The 17699-nt window shown below is 36.8% G+C and overlaps 1 protein-coding gene across 1 annotated transcript in view; it reads right to left on the bottom strand.

Annotated features, from left to right (window-relative positions):
* The window catches only part of LOC126746749 (protein bowel-like), a 72582-nt gene that overhangs the window by 19476 nt on the left and 35407 nt on the right, over positions 1–17699 (bottom strand). The window contains exons 2-4 of the mRNA XM_050455084.1: positions 11632–11790; positions 11241–11406; positions 9455–9974 (exon numbers count right to left, since the gene is read on the bottom strand). Of these exons, the coding sequence (XP_050311041.1) occupies positions 9455–9974; positions 11241–11406; positions 11632–11784 (839 nt within the window). The 5' untranslated portion in view covers positions 11785–11790. The remainder of the gene's footprint in view (positions 1–9454; positions 9975–11240; positions 11407–11631; positions 11791–17699) is intronic.

Raw genomic sequence — 17699 nt, 5'->3', positions numbered from 1 at the left:
AAAGTTATTCAATACTCCATGGTCCTAAAATTAATAATAAACGAGTTATTGGCACTTAAAATAAAGGGCGGCTAAGCGATAGTCCTTATAACTTCGCTCTATTCAAAAATAAGCGAGATTTTGGCATTTAAAGTAAAGGGCGGCTGAGCGACACTCTTATAAAAATCATGAATTTTGGTTAAATTTTAGTTTTCTCTTATTTAAACAACCTTCGACAAGATTTCTAATATTTTGTTTTTTACAGTTTTTTTTTATTCCCCCTTTCCCCAACCCCTTTTATAAAACACTCCGTATATTATGATCCCAATCGATAAAAAATTAGATTTCAAATAAAAATTATTGAACATTCCATGACCCTAAAATAAAAAATAAATGAGTTATTAGCATGTAAAAAAAAGGGCGGCTGAGCGACAGCTCCAGGACATTAAATGAAATTTTGTAAAATTTAAATTTTTATCACTTTTTAAGCAATTATTAGTAATTATTGCAATTTTAAGTAACAAAAATTTTATTTTTCGCAGTTTTGTCGAATTTTTCTCTTTTTTTTTATGATCCCAATTGAGGGAAAATTAAATTCTTAACAAATATTATTTATTACTCTATGTTCATAAATTCAAAAATAAGCGAGATATTGGCATTTAAAGTAAAGGGCGGCTGAGCGACACTCTTATAAAAATTATGAATTTTACTTAGATTTTAATTTTCTCTCATTTAGATAAGATTTTCTAATAAATACTTAATTTTTTTACAGTTTTTTTTACTCCCTCTTCCCTCTCCCCTTGCATAAAACACTGCATATTATAATTCCAATTAATAGAAAATTAAACTCTAAGCAAAAGTTATTCAATACTCCATAGTCCTAAAATTAATAATAAACGAGTTATTGGCATTTAAAATAAAGGGCGGCTAAGCGATAGTCCTTTTAACGTCGCTCTAATAGAATATTTACCAAAAATTAAATATCTCCGTTATTTTTAACATTAGAGAAATTTCGTAAAGACAACATTTTTTCTAAATTCAATTTTCTATCCATTAAACATCTTTAGTATTAGATTTGTCCGGAAATTATATTTTTTTTCACTTTTTTTTTATATAACAACCTATATATTATGATCCCAATAAATGGGAAATTTAATTCCAAACAAAATTATTTTATACTTTATAAGTCTAAAATCGAAAATTGGCGTTTTAAGTGAAGGGCGACTAGGCGACATCGTCCTGACATTAATGAATTTTGACTAGAAATTAATTTTCTATCAATTAGGTGAGTTTAGACAATATTTACTATAAAAAATTATATTTCTTAATTTTTTTTTTAATTCTCCTCTTTTTTTTGTATATTATAATCCTAATTAATAGAAAAAATTTCATACAAAATATATTTAATACACCATAGCTATAAAATAAAGTATCAACAAACGAGTTATTTACGCTTACCAAAAAAAGGGCGGCTAAGAGACAGTTTTTATAACATGCTGCTCTAAAAAAGCATTCACAGAAACTTCAATATCTCCGTTATTTTTAACATTAGAGACATATCGTAAAGACAACTTTTGTTCAAAATTTAATTTTCTATCGATTAAGCCTATTTAAAACAAAATTCGAGACCGGTTGTTTTTCATTGTTGCGATTGAAGACCGACTAAAAAGCCACCACGCCCAGTACATACATAAAAGTAGCTTCGACAAAAACAAATGACTTCTTCTTAAATAAATGATTCGGGGAGGGGGGGGGGTTATTCAGTACGCCACTGTAACAACGAAAAAGGTCCAAGGCAGACACGATACGCCCACCATCACAGAACAACCATGAAGGGACGACACACAATCCGTGTATATTCAAAAAGGGAGATTTTATCTCGAGAATAATTGACTTCTACCATGCGCGGCATTTGTTTTTCAATTGAGAATTGAGTAAATTGTTCTTACAAAATGAATCCCCCCATGCGGACCGTGTAATTTCCGTGTGGACGTTAATAAATTAGTACGGGGAGCGTCTTATGAATTTTTTCTTAATAATTTTCGGAAAATTTACATACGATCCGCCGAAACCCGTAATTACGACTAAAAAGCGATCGCGGCCGATCATTATATCCTTCGGTGGTTGGAGGTCGTCTTTTTTTTGCTTTAAAGCGGCTCCACTATAGCCGAATATATTAAGGAGTCGTCGTGGGAATTTAGAAAGTATCTTTTGTTTTTTTTTGCTTTAAATTGACACGGTAGTCAAAAAATTGCCATTCAACAAAAAGGAATTTTCTTCCAGGCAATTGACGTAATTCTTCAGGTATTCCAGGCACTTCAAAACCAAATAACGTAAGTTTTGTTTGATTTGCGACTTTCCCAGTAGTACCAAACGATTCAGAAGGGTTCAAATATTCTAAAAACGGTAATAAATGCGTTTGAAAGTTATTAGTTTTTCCAGAAAATATTTTTAAAGTTGACCATTTTTGAACTGTACCAAAAAATATGCATAATTTCATAAGAAACTTTAAAATCTCATAGCTTGGAAACTATAAGACGTATAATTTTTTCAGTGGTACCAAACGCTTCAGAAGGTTCCAAATATGTTAAAAACGATGACAAATTCGATTAAAAATTTTTAGTTTTTCCAGGAAAAAATTTCAAAAATGACCATTTTTGAATTGTAACACAAATATGCATAATTTAATAAGAAACTTCAGATGCCCATAGCTTGAAAACTATAATAGATACGACATTTCCAGTGGTACCAAACGATTCAGAAGGTTTCAAATAATCTAGAAACGGTAACAAAAGCTTTTGAAAGTTATCAGTTTTTTTAGGAAAAAATTTCAAAATTGACCATTCTTCAATTATAAGACAAATATGTGTAATTTAATAAGAAACTTCAGATGTCCATAGCTCGGAAACTATAATAGATACGACAATTCCAGTGGTACCAAACGATTCAGAAGGTTCCAAATATTCTAAAAACGGTAACAAAAGCTTTTGAAAGTTATCAGGTTTTTTAGGAAAAAATTTCAAAATTGACCATTTTTGGATTGTAAGAAAAATATGCATAATTTAATAAGAAACTTCAGATGTCCATAGCTTGAAAACTATAATAAATACGACAATTCCAGTGGTACCAAACGATTCAGAAGGTTCCAAATATTCTAGAAACAGCAACAAAAGCGTTTAAAAGTTATCAGTTTTTTTAGGAAAAAATTTCAAAATTGACCATTTTTCAATTATAAGACAAATATGTGTAATTTTATCAGAAACTTCAGATGCCCATAGCTCGGAAACTATAATAGATACGACAATTCAAGTGGTACCAAACGATTCAGAAGGTTTCAAATAATCTAGAAACGGTAACAAAAGCGTTTGAAAGTTATCAGTTTTTTTAGGAAAAAATTTCAAAATTGACCATTCTTCAACTATAAGACAAATATGTGTAATTTAATAAGAAACTTCAGATGTTCATAGCTTGAAAACTATAATAGATACGACAATTCCAGTGGTACCAAACGATTCAGAAGGTTCCAAATATTCTAGAAACGGTAACAAAAGCGTTTGAAAGTTATCAGTTTTTTTAGGAAAAAATTTCAAAATTGACCATTCTTCAACTATAAGACAAATATGTGTAATTTAATAAGAAACTTCAGATGTTCATAGCTTGAAAACTATAATAGATACGACAATTCCAGTGGTACCAAACGATTCAGAAGGTTTCAAATAATCTAGAAACAGCAACAAAAGCTTTTGAAAGTTATCAGTTTTTTTAGGAAAAAATTTCAAAATTGACCATTCTTCAACTATAAGACAAATATGTGTAATTTAATAAGAAACTTCAGATGTTCATAGCTTGAAAACTATAATAGATACGACAATTCCAGTGGTACCAAATGATTCAAAAGGGTCCAAATATTCTAAAAACGATTACAAATGCGTTTGGAATTTATTAGTTTTTTCAGAAAAAAAAATCAAAGTTGACTATTTTTAGAATATAAAAAAAATGCATTATTTAATAAAAGACTCTCAAATCTCATAGTTTAGAAACTATTTGATGGACATAAATTTTTTCCGGTAGTACTAAATGCTGGGACCCAATGATCTTCCCTTTGCCTGAAAAACAATTGCCAATGACATTAGTGAATTAATTAAATTAGTGAAAAAACAATTGCCTTACATGATCGATTTTAGTGACAGTGCTGGAGCTAGTTACTAGTAGATCCTGGAAGTAATTTACATATATATATGCAAGAAATTCATTAAATATCCGCCCGTGTATATTACAGACGTAAGATACCTGTAAATTAAAGCGTTAACCATAGCTGACGGGGTCCGGTCCTGCGATTGTACACGGCAAAAGCAGGAATTTTATCGTTCGGAATCAGTCGTGCGGCAAAAAGTAACTGACCGAGCGACTTAACCGATAGTCGTCTTTTATCTTCTCTATTCCATCGGGTTTCTGGTACAGGTAGACTCGCTTAAGAACTTCTAAAAGCAATTAACAGGCCCGCTCTTAATACTCGGAGACACCATCTTCTTCTTCTTCTTCTTCTTCTTCTTCTTCTTCTCGTGTCAATCAAATGTAACCTTCTCTTTTCCTTGTCTGTCTTTTATATTCGATTGGAATTGGGAATAAATGTATTCAGTTCTAAATACCAAAAAATAGATTGCCGCTGTATATATATATATACATATAAATGATTCATTACGTTGCTACCGACCATATTGTTCTTCAAATGTTTATGGTTTGTTTAATTCCGGAGGTGTGCGACATCAAATGTTTTATTTACATATTTACCGGACTCCCACATTGGGAGCGTTTTAAATCTCGTGTATACAGACGTACGTATGTGTGTATGTTATTGACCCCACTAGAGCTGCTGCTACTCAATCCAGGTGTACCAGTTCACTGGTTTGCTTCAAATTTTTCTTGTTTGAAGATATGATATATCACAATTTTAATTAAATGTAGAAATATAGGGTAAAATCGAAAATTCGGCATAGTATACTGATCCTTACTTCATAAGAGGAAAATCACAAAAAGTTCCAATAGGGTGTTTGCCAAGTTGTATAAGGTTTGCACGGTTCTTCAACTACCTGTACAGGATGTCCCATTTGCCATGTGTGACTATTGCTATTGCTGAAACTCTATAAAGAGAAGAAGATACGAGGGCGGTTAAATTAGAAGAATGTTGCCAATTTTGATGATTTTTCTAAATTGATTGATTTTAGAAACTCACTTTTAATTATAAAGTTTTATAATTTTTTGTGCTCTACAAAATTTCACCTTTCATTGTTTTTTATGACGTTTGGTATCTTGGCAACAGCTACCAACTTCTTTCTTTTAAATACGGACCTGTATTTTTTATAACTTATTTTGAAAGCATTTTTTTATTTCCTTTAAAATGATGTATTTCATGCGACGTTTCGACGTATTAAAAACCATCATCAGGAATTTTTTCCTTAATGCGGGCCTGATTTTCTTTAAATTGTATTTATTAACGCTAAAATAATATATAAGTGGTAATATAAATAACAAGTAGTGGTCACGTGACCTTAAAACTCAATATTTCAAAAATTATACCCTAAACCAAACCCAAATACCAAATTTCATTTAAATCGGGCAAATATCAAAATTACCACATAAAATAATAATACCCATTAAATCCCTTAGATTAGATTATTTTTTTATCATTAGGACCCACTGTGTTGTAATTTTTGTCTAGTCAAATGCCTTGTATAGACCACTGTGTCGCATGAATATTATTATAATACACGGCAAATACTAAAACGTCAAACATTGCCGAATTATCACGGCTAAAAGAACCCGATTTAGTAAACGATATGCACATATTCGGATTCTCCAGAGTCTCCTGAATAATTCGATACCAATTTCAGGAAGTTCTGAGCTATTTTAAGCATTTTATCAATGAAATTAGGAAGCAAGTCCGAGCCACCGATTCATCTACGTTGACGCCATGTTGTCATAACCGCCATTAAAATTGGGCATAAACGTCAAAATCGACCATTTTCAGACGATGATTTCGGGCATAAAAAAAGGTTTTTGCCTTATGATTTGTATAAGGAAAAATAGTATAAAGCCTTAGGAACAGTTTAACATCAATTCTAGACCGATTCCAATCGGTTTTAGTAGTTAAATTTCGATTATAAAAAGGGTCTTTTTTTGGCCGTTTTCGTTGCCATGGAGACGCCGGCCATAACACCGGTCATAGGTGACTCGAACGTCGTCGCTCTTGTGTGGGTAGATATTTAGCGATTTTTCGTACTTAGGACTTTTTTGAAAAAAAAATTACTTTTAGGGTACTTGTAAAAATAGCGAAAAAATGAAATTTTAGTATGTCATAGTAAAATGAATGGCGTATCTGCTCGATTGGTTTTGGTTTTTCTATCACATACCGGGTGGGTACAATTAATTTCCAAAGTCAAAAAATTTTAAAAACTTTATAACTCAAAAATGGTTTTACTTAGAAGTACGTTTGAAATTGCAAAAGATTCTGCTTATGTCACGCTACAAACCGCCCATAAGCCATTTGGCTTTAGCGGGTGCCGCTAAAAAGTTATTAAGGCTGGAAAAAAAAAAGTGTGAAAAAGGATATTTTCAATTGAGCACTGTTCACCCTGTATAAATGATACGTTTAAACTTTATACGCCGCTTTATTCGAAGAGAATGCAGTTTTAATTAATCCAAATGAAATTTTTTGAAATTTTGCACCGTAAAAATTTTACACAGAAAAAACTAAAAAAAATCAATTTTTTGAGGTTTTTTTGATTTTTTTCCCAAAAAAAACATTTTTTCAAAAAAAATCTTTTATAAAAATTGTAGTTTTCGATGAGGCGCACCTATCTTTTGTGAGTCATTATTTCCGGAAAAACACCGTTAAACCGTCAGAGGGGCTGGAATATCATACATGTCTGAAACTTTAAGCGTTAAAAAAAAATACTTCCCGTATGCTGAGAATAACCAAAAACTATACAGGTAAGGTTCTCATTAACTCTAATCGATCTGTTAAATTTCATAATATTCAAAGAACCGTTGCGACCTGTATCGAATTCCCTTGACCAAAATCGAAGAAAAATTTTTTTTTGAATTTGAAGGCGTCCTAGTCCTACACAAAAAAACAAATGAAAATTTGAAAATAATCAAATTAAAGCCTCATATTTCTAGATTATAAAAAGGTAAACATCGTTTCTCTAACCCAAATATAACTAAAGTTATAAACACTTTAGTCCGACCGGTCAGAATTTTGTGCGACAACTCCACTGCGGGAGAGCCCCATAATAAGAGCTGCGCTCTAATAAGTAATATGGTCAAGTGCGCGTCTCCATGGCAACGAAAACGGCCGAAAAAAGACCCTTTTTATAATCGAAATTTAACTACTTAAACCGATTGGAATCGGTCCAGAATTGATGTTAAACTTTTCCTAAGGCTTTATACTATTTTTCCATATACAAATCATAAGGCAAAAGCCTTTTTTTATACGCGAAATCATCGTCTGAAAATGGTCGATTTTGACGTTTATGCCCAATTTTAATGGCGGTGTTGACAACATGGCGTCAACGTAGATGAATCGGCGGCCCGGACTTGCTTCCTAATTTCATTGATAAAATGCTTAAAATAGCTCGGAACTTCCTGAAATTAGCACGGAATTATTCAAGAGACTCTGGAGAATGCGAATATGTGCATATCTTTTACCAAATCGGGTTCTTTTAGCCGTGATAATTCGGCAACGTTTGACGTTTTAGCATTTTCCCTGTATTATTATTATTATAATATTCATGCGACACAGTGGTCTATACAAGGCATTTTGCTAGACAAAAATTACAACACAGTGGGTCCTAATGATAAAAAAAAAATCTAATCGGGATTTAATGGATATTATTATTTTATGTGGTAATTTTGGTATTTGCCCGATTTGAATGAAATTTGGTATTTGGGGTTTATTTAGGAAACAATTATGAATTTTTAGCAAATTTTTAAAGTCTGGTGACAATTAAAACTTTATTACTATGGGTCTGATTTCAGTAAAACTGCAGTCACTAGACTAAGACTGCAGATCGGTATCGTTATTATATTGATCGAATTAAAAAAGTTCATATTTGGTGGTTGCACACTTGTCGTCAATTGTTTCGTGCAATTAAAAACTTACGCAAAATCAACTTTTTCTTAGCATACTTTGTACATTAAAAAAAAAACAAATGAATTTCCACTTTTTCGCGTTCCCACGCTCAATTTTTGTTAATTATAAAGACATTTGGAAAAAGTATAGCGGCGTTCAGTCGAGCCCCCGAGGAGTCACGAACTAATTTGACTATGTAAAGTTCATGTGGTAATAATAATTTTCTTATATACCCACACACACATAAATATAAGGCCTTATGTACTAAAGAAAACTTTTTCTTTGGGAGGACAATAGGGCCTAATCGCGTTTTCTTTGACGCGATCATTAATTTAAAAACACCCAGTTTTTTTTTCTCTCTCCTCTTCTAATGATACAATTCGTATAGTAGATTAGAGTTAAGAGGCAAAAAAGTATTAATCAAACGGCCGGACAATAGACCGGACCTGAGATACCTTGACAGGTCCGTTTGCTCTCTTCTTCTTCTTCTTCTTCTTTTCGCTCTTTGGGGCGTTGGTGTTTATTGTAAGTTTTCTTGCGGGCAGGTAAGGGACCAGTGGTGGAGACTGACACCTTTTTTGTTTTTTTTGATTTTGACTTTATTTGCTTTGTTTTACCACTGAACTCGCGAGATTTTTAAGAAGTCCTCTCCAGATTACTTCAATCTCATATTTCAATACATACCCGGACGTAAAATTTTCCGCTCTTCCAGAATCCGGTGACAAAAATAGGGGTTCCCATTTAAAAAAATCGCTTTAACCTTCAAATAACCTTGAAGGTCAAGCACAAGGACAAGTTTAAGGTCACCATCAGATGCACCGATTGATTCGCCAAAATGTTTGTATTTAAAGATTTTTTCTAGCGCCCATATTTTCCAAGATTTTTGGGTGTTTCCTAGTTTATGAAGGTCGGCACGCCAATGAGGTTTATATTATTATTTATAATTAGGATTATGGTATTTTCTAGAGAATATTAGAATCGAATTATTGACCCTTTAATTGTGCCCCCTAGTGGCCAAATTTTGAACCTAAAAACACTTGTTGCCAGAATGACGGTTCCTAAGATATATAATGAAACATCCTGTATATTTCATCACGTGTTTTTTAATGCTCCTTAAAGCGTCTTCTACTTCTCTTTCTTATAATCTTTCTCGAGCTATCTCTCTCTCTGGCCTTAAGACGTTAAACATAAAGAATGTCCCTAATCCCTTAATAAATACAGCAGGGTACGACCGTGATGGCATTTCTACCGAAGAAGATTGTAATAATAACATAATTTATAATGGTATCATGTCACCGCTAAGAAAACCCATTATTAAATTAGAGGATTAAATAGAAGCCTTACCTGTGATCCCTCAGATGGTCCTGCCTCCTGAAAGCCTTCCCGCAGATATCGCAACTGTAAGGCCTCTCGTCCGTGTGGGTCCTTTCGTGTATCAACAAATTGTAACTCTTGGTAAACTGCCGGTTGCAAAACTTGCAAATGAACTGCTTTTTAGGCCTCGAGGCTCTACCGGGGGCCCTCAACAGTCTCCGGTCCAAGTGCGGGTGCATCTGGGGCGGTCCGGGGGGAAACAACGCGCCGCCGCCCGGGAACGTGAACGTGCCGCCGTTCGCCGGACTGGCCGGTAAGAATGCGGGGTAGCCGTGGGGCGGCGGAGGCGGCGGCTGCCCGTTGGCGGCATCGATGAGGGCGGCGGGCGGACGATGGGGCAGCATGAGGGCGGCTGCGTGGGCTGCCGCCACGCAAGCCGCCTCCTCGCGCAGCTGAAGCTCCTTACGTTTGTCCGCCATCATGGCCATCAGGTCGAACGACGAGGAGGAGGAGGAGGAGGTTGATTTGCGGATCGACGTGGTCGTAGATCCTGTGTGAGGTATACGAGTCAATTCAATTCAGAAGTGCTTTATTTGATTAAAAGTAGCTGCGAGAAGAATCGCTTAGTTTTCTTAGACGGTAAACAAAATGGTGTCGCGATATTGTTGACGCATGTCATTAAGTGATACAATCAAAGTCTGATATTACGACGCTTTTATTTGTTGTCCTTCAGAAGGCGCTACAAGGTACAAGACGCGTTTACGAAGATCTCATCGGAAATAGACATTTACTATATATTACTGTAATTTGGTTGGTGTTGCATGCTCAGTACGCATGCCCAGATAAATCAAATCGTTTATTTCCATCGACATCAGAATCCGTGGGGATTCCTATAGTACTTAATCCTGGTTAGTCGGAGGGCCAAAGTTTACATGCGAAAGAAAGAGATGACCAGTTCTTGGGGTATGATGCTTCAAAGAACCATAATGTTTTTATATAGTCACGTGGTATGTCAATATAATTTGTTCCATGTCAAAACTGAGTAATTGTATCCGAAATACCGATCCAATCGGACCAATATAGCGTGTCAATAGAAGTCATGGGGGCAATCATCTGTCAAAATTGCATTCTAAGTAAACCGCAATTTCAACTTTGTTGGACCAATAGCGAAAGAGCCACGGCAGTCACGTGACATAACTTAATAAGACAAGCACTGGAGCATTGAGAGAACATTTCTTAATTTTTTGTCGAGTTGGTAGTTTTAACCTATAGGGTCAGTCCAATATCTCAAAAGAATACTTCAAACAGCAAAATTTTAATAAGAAACATTGGAACTCAAATGTCAAATATCTGTCAAGACTTTGCCGAATTTTCCTGGCCGCACTACACGATTTCCCCAATTGATTTGCCCATATTCGGATAATTCAAAGCTTTTGACTAGCATTTCCAGATCAGTTCCACCCATCTTGAGCCTCTAATTATCAAAATTAAAAAGTATATACAGCGATTCCGCCATTTATCGAGCCGTTTACCTTAGGTGCTGGACCATTTACTTATTGTAGCATGATGATGCGGCACTGGAGGGTACAACATTTCACTGAGCGACTTTTGGGGTTTTTCATAGAAAATGGCATTTTGGTAACATTTAGAAAAAATGTTTTTTAGTGGATTATAACCAGATAAATTCCGAATGTCTAAGGGCAAACAGGTACGTCATGATTCAGCGTCAAAGTCAAAAAATGTCGAAACTATTAAATCGTCGAGTGCCACCCCCCAAAAACGTATATCAACGTAGTTTTTCTTCTTCTAGACTTACCTTCAGCATTTTTACTCCCGTCGGGATTTCTCTCTCTGTTTTCCAACCCTAAAAGGGGATGAATCTCCCCCGGGTATAACATCGGATGCGGCATATTCCGCGAGGGAACCACCGGAACGAATGCCGAGGTTTCCCGATGGTGGCCCATGGTGGGCCCTAGTTGAACCTTTTAAAGACAAATAAATAAATGAATAGAGTAGACATTTTAGGCTTAAAAGTGTAAATAATTAATTACTAGATAAATACCGAGTGTCTGTAAAGCAAAAAGAACACTTTGGAGTTATTAAAATGCTAAAGTACGTAGAAAACACATCAATAGTTCGTAATAAAACCGTTTAGACTCCAGAGCCCCTTAAGCGAAATTCACATATGCGCGGAAAAGTCAACTCACCTGATGATGGTACGACATTTGCCCGTCATATCTGGTGCCGGAAGAAGACCTTCCGGAGGAGGAGGAGGCGCTGGGCGAAGGTAAGGAAAAGTCCCTTCTAGACAAGGCCAGAGGTCTCTCTTCGGTCGAGGAGGCCGTCACTGTTTCCGGCATCTTAAACTGCATGAATATATTACGTTTGTAATTGCATCAGCAAGTTCTTGATTTTCTTAGAATTATTAAGGCTTCTAATAAACAAGGATTTTATTCATAAACGGTAATTATGGTTTTTTTATACGTGAACGCGTTTCGATTTATATTTAAATAGAAATTTCGCAATAGACGACAATATTAATCGGTTCCAGGCGGCGTGTCCTACTTAAAATACACCCAAGAAGCCGCTCCGGTAGCCACCTTAAATATGCTAATGGACTTTATATATTCAAATTAGAATCGTATAAACAAAGTGAGCGCGTTCGATGACAATCTTTGATCGGATCCTTTTTCAGCAAATTAAATTCAACTCTGTTCAATTGTTATTATTAAATTAAATTTTGCGGTTTTTCCAGTTTGTTCCATTTCGGTTAAAGGGAGTGTCTATTGCGGTCGGTTCGTAATAATTCATTTTGCGTAACTAGGATTTATCTACATAATATATATTGTAGTCGATTGTTTGATTTTTGGAACTGCCGGTACTTTTGCGGTCAACGCTTTGTTTGTTTAAACCATCTAGTCATCATATTTCTGAAAATCGTAGTCACGTTGTTTGCATTACAAAATCAAACCCGTATCGATTTTTTTTACCAAAATTTTTTTTTTCAAAATTGAACTAAGAATACCAGCGTCTTATTTGGGTCACCTAGATTACGAAAACACCGGGTTATAACAGGATCCGAGCAGAACTAAGGGAATGAGAGCACTTTGAAAATCCTGAAAAAGTCGTTTTCGACGTCTGTTTTTGAGGCCAAAAATGGGCATCAAAAATGCTATATCTCAGCTATTAGAAGAGCTACGACCTTGCGAATGGTCTCGTTGGATTCAGAAAGACGAAACTAAGACAAAACCGTTGGAATTTTTCCAATAGCTCCCATAGAAGCTGAGATATAGACCTTCAAAGTTTGGGTTTTTTCATTTTTCGGGTATACCCCCCCGTATCGATTTTTTCACCAAAAATTGATTTTTTTCGAAATCAAACTGAGTATACCAGCGTCTTATTTGGGTCACCTAGATTACGAAAACACCGGGTTATAACAGGATCCGAGCAGAAATAAGGGAATGAGAGCACTTTGAAAATCCTGAAAAAGTCGTTTTTGACGTCCGTTTTTGAAGCCAAAAATGGGCATCAAAAATGCTATATCTCAGCTATTAGAAGAGCTACGACCTTGCGAATGGTCTCGTTGGATTCAGGATGACGAAACTAAGACATAGCCGTTGGAATTATCCCGATAGCTCCCATAGAAGCCGAGATATCGACCTTCAAAGTTTGGGTTTTTTCATTTTTCGGGTATACCCCCCCGTATCGAATTTTTTCACCAAAAATTGATTTTTTTCGAAATCAAACTAGGTATACCAGCGTCTTAATTGGGTCACCTAGATGCCGAAAACACCGGGTTATAACAGGATCCGAGCAGAAATAAGGGAATGAGAGCACTTTGAAAATCCTAAAAAAGTCGTTTTCGACGTCCGTTTTTGAGGCCAAAAATGGGCATCAAAAATGCCATATCTCAGCTTCTAGAAGAGCTACGACCTTGCGGATGGTCTCGTTGGATTCAGGATGACGAAACTAAGACATAGCCGTTGGAATTATCCCGATAGCTCCCATAGAAGCCGAGATATCGACCTTCAAAGTTCGGGTTTTTTCATTTTTCGGGTATACCCCCCCGTATCGAATTTTTTCACCAAAAATTGTTTTTTTTCGAAATCAAACTAAGTATACCAGCGTCTTAATTGGGTCACCTAGATTACGAAAACACCGGGTTATAACAGGATCCGAGCAGAAATAAGGGAATGAGAGCACTTTGAAAATCCTGAAAAAGTCGTTTTCGACGTCCGTTTTTGAAGCCAAAAATGGGCATCAAAAATGCCATATCTCAGCTTCTAGAAGAGCTACGACCTTGCGGGTGGTCTCGTTGGATTCAGGATGACGAAACTAAGACATAGCCGTTGGAATTATCCCGATAGCTCCCATAGAAGCCGAGATATCGACCTTCAAAGTTTGGGTTTTTTCATTTTTCGGGTATACCCCCCCGTATCGAATTTTTTCACCAAAAATTGATTTTTTTCGAAATCAAACTAAGTATACCAGCGTCTTAATTGGGTCACCTAGATGCCGAAAACACCGGGTTATAACAGGATCCGAGCAGAAATAAGGGAATGAGAGCACTTTGAAAATCCTAAAAAAGTCGTTTTCGACGTCCGTTTTTGAGGCCAAAAATGGGCATCAAAAATGCCATATCTCAGCTTCTAGAAGAGCTACGACCTTGCGGATGGTCTCGTTGGATTCAGGATGACGAAACTAAGACATGGCCGTTGGAATTATCCCGATAGCTCCCATAGAAGCCGAGATATCGACCTTCAAAGTTCGGGTTTTTTCATTTTTCGGGTATACCCCCCCGTATCGAATTTTTTCACCAAAAATTGATTTTTTTCGAAATCAAACTAAGTATACCAGCGTATTAATTGGGTCACCTAGATTACGAAAACACCGGGTTATAACAGGATCCGAGCAGAAATAAGGGAATGAGAGCACTTTGAAAATCCTAAAAAAGTCGTTTTCGACGTCCGTTTTTGAGGCCAAAAATGGGCATCAAAAATGCCATAACTCAGCTTCTAGAAGAGCTACGACCTTGCGGGTGGTCTCGTTGGATTCAGGATGACGAAACTAAGACATGGCCGTTGGAATTATCCCGATAGCTCCCATAGAAGCCGAGATATCGACCTTCAAAGTTCGGGTTTTTTCATTTTTCGGGTATACCCCCCCGTATCGAATTTTTTCACCAAAAATTGATTTTTTTCGAAATCAAACTAAGTATACCAGCGTATTAATTGGGTCACCTAGATTACGAAAACACCGGGTTATAACAGGATCCGAGCAGAAATAAGGGAATGAGAGCACTTTGAAAATCCTGAAAAAGTCGTTTTCGACGTCCGTTTTTGAGGCCAAAAATGGGCATCAAAAATGCCATATCTCAGCTTCTAGAAGAGCTACGACCTTGCGGATGGTCTCGTTGGATTCAGGATGACGAAACTAAGACATGGCCGTTGGAATTATCCCGATAGCTCCCATAGAAGCCGAGATATCGACCTTCAAAGTTTGGGTTTTTTCATTTTTCGGGTATACCCCCCCGTATCGAATTTTTTCACCAAAAATTGATTTTTTTCGAAATCAAACTAAGTATACCAGCGTCTTAATTGGGTCACCTAGATGCCAACAACACCGGGTTATAACAGGATCCGAGCAGAAATAAGGGAATGAGAGCACTTTGAAAATCCTAAAAAAGTCGTTTTCGACGTCCGTTTTTGAGGCCAAAAATGGGCATCAAAAATGCCATAACTCAGCTTCTAGAAGAGCTACGACCTTGCGGGTGGTCTCGTTGGATTCAGGATGACGAAACTAAGACATGGCCGTTGGAATTATCCCGATAGCTCCCATAGAAGCCGAGATATCGACCTTCAAAGTTTGGGTTTTTTCATTTTTCGGGTATACCCCCCCGTATCGAATTTTTTCACCAAAAATTGATTTTTTTCGAAATCAAACTAAGTATACCAGCGTCTTAATTGGGTCACCTAGATGCCGACAACACCGGGTTATAACAGGATCCGAGCAGAAATAAGGGAATGAGAGCACTTTGAAAATCCTAAAAAAGTCGTTTTCGACGTCCGTTTTTGAGGCCAAAAATGGGCATCAAAAATGCCATAACTCAGCTTCTAGAAGAGCTACGACCTTGCGGGTGGTGTCGTTTGATTCAGGATGACGAAACTAAGACATAGCCGTTGGAATTATCCCGATAGCTCCCATAGAAGCCGAGATATCGACCCTCAAAGTTCGGGTTTTTTCATTTTTCGGGTATACCCCCCCGTATCGAATTTTTTCACCAAAAATTGATTTTTTCGAAATCAAACTAAGTATACCAGCGTCTTAATTGGGTCACCTAGATTACGAAAACACCGGGTTATAACACATCTCGTGAGAGTAAGGGAATGAGAGCACTTTGAAAATCCTGAAAAAGTCGTTTTCGACGTCCGTTTTTGAGGCCAAAAATGGGCATCAAAAATGCCATATCTCAGCTTCTAGAAGAGCTACGACCTTGCGGATGGTCTCGTTGGATTCAGGATGACGAAACTAAGACATAGCCGTTGGAATTATCCCGATAGCTCCCATAGAAGCCGAGATATCGACCTTCAAAGTTCGGGTTTTTTCATTTTTCGGGTATACCCCCCCGTATCGAATTTTTTCACCAAAAATTGATTTTTTTCGAAATCAAACTAAGTATACCAGCGTCTTAATTGGGTCACCTAGATTACGAAAACACCGGGTTATAACAGGATCCGAGCAGAAATAAGGGAATGAGAGCACTTTGAAAATCCTGAAAAAGTCGTTTTCGACGTCCGTTTTTGAGGCCAAAAATGGGCATCAAAAATGCCATATCTCAGCTTCTAGAAGAGCTACGACCTTGCGGATGGTCTCGTTGGATTCAGGATGACGAAACTAAGACATAGCCGTTGGAATTATCCCGATAGCTCCCATAGAAGCCGAGATATCGACCTTCAAAGTTCGGGTTTTTTCATTTTTCGGGTATACCCCCCCCGTATCGAATTTTTTCACCAAAAATTGATTTTTTTCGAAATCAAACTAAGTATACCAGCGTCTTAATTGGGTCACCTAGATTACGAAAACACCGGGTTATAACAGGATCCGAGCAGAAATAAGGGAATGAGAGCACTTTGAAAATCCTGAAAAAGTCGTTTTCGACGTCCGTTTTTGAGGCCAAAAATGGGCATCAAAAATGCCATATCTCAGCTTCTAGAAGAGCTACGACCTTGCGGATGGTCTCGTTGGATTCAGGATGACGAAACTAAGACATGGCCGTTGGAATTATCCCGATAGCTCCCATAGAAGCCGAGATATCGACCTTCAAAGTTCGGGTTTTTTCATTTTTCGGGTATACCCCCCCGTATCGAATTTTTTCACCAAAAATTGATTTTTTTCGAAATCAAACTAAGTATACCAGCGTCTTAATTGGGTCACCTAGATTACGAAAACACCGGGTTATAACAGGATCCGAGCAGAAATAAGGGAATGAGAGCACTTTGAAAATCCTGAAAAAGTCGTTTTCGACGTCCGTTTTTGAGGCCAAAAATGGGCATCAAAAATGCCATATCTCAGCTTCTAGAAGAGCTACGACCTTGCGGATGGTCTCGTTGGATTCAGGATGACGAAACTAAGACATGGCCGTTGGAATTATCCCGATAGCTCCCATAGAAGCCGAGATATCGACCTTCAAAGTTCGGGTTTTTTCATTTTTCGGGTATACCCCCCCGTATCGAATTTTTTCACCAAAAATTGATTTTTTTCGAAATCAAACTAAGTATACCAGCGTATTAATTGGGTCACCTAGATTACGAAAACACCGGGTTATAACAGGATCCGAGCAGAAATAAGGGAATGAGAGCACTTTGAAAATCCTGAAAAAGTCGTTTTCGACGTCCGTTTTTGAGGCCAAAAATGGGCATCAAAAATGCCATATCTCAGCTTCTAGAAGAGCTACGACCTTGCGGATGGTCTCGTTGGATTCAGGATGACGAAACTAAGACATAGCCGTTGGAATTATCCCGATAGCTCCCATAGAAGCCGAGATATCGACCTTCAAAGTTCGGGTTTTTTCATTTTTCGGGTATACCCCCCCGTATCGAATTTTTTCACCAAAAATTGATTTTTTTCGAAATCAAACTAAGTATACCAGCGTATTAATTGGGTCACCTAGATTACGAAAACACCGGGTTATAACAGGATCCGAGCAGAAATAAGGGAATGAGAGCACTTTGAAAATCCTGAAAAAGTCGTTTTCGACGTCCGTTTTTGAGGCCAA

Source organism: Anthonomus grandis, chromosome 18 (assembly GCF_022605725.1).
Source record: "Anthonomus grandis grandis chromosome 18, icAntGran1.3, whole genome shotgun sequence".
NCBI lineage: Eukaryota > Metazoa > Arthropoda > Insecta > Coleoptera > Curculionidae > Anthonomus > Anthonomus grandis.
This window is presented reverse-complemented; position numbering and strand designations above follow the sequence as displayed.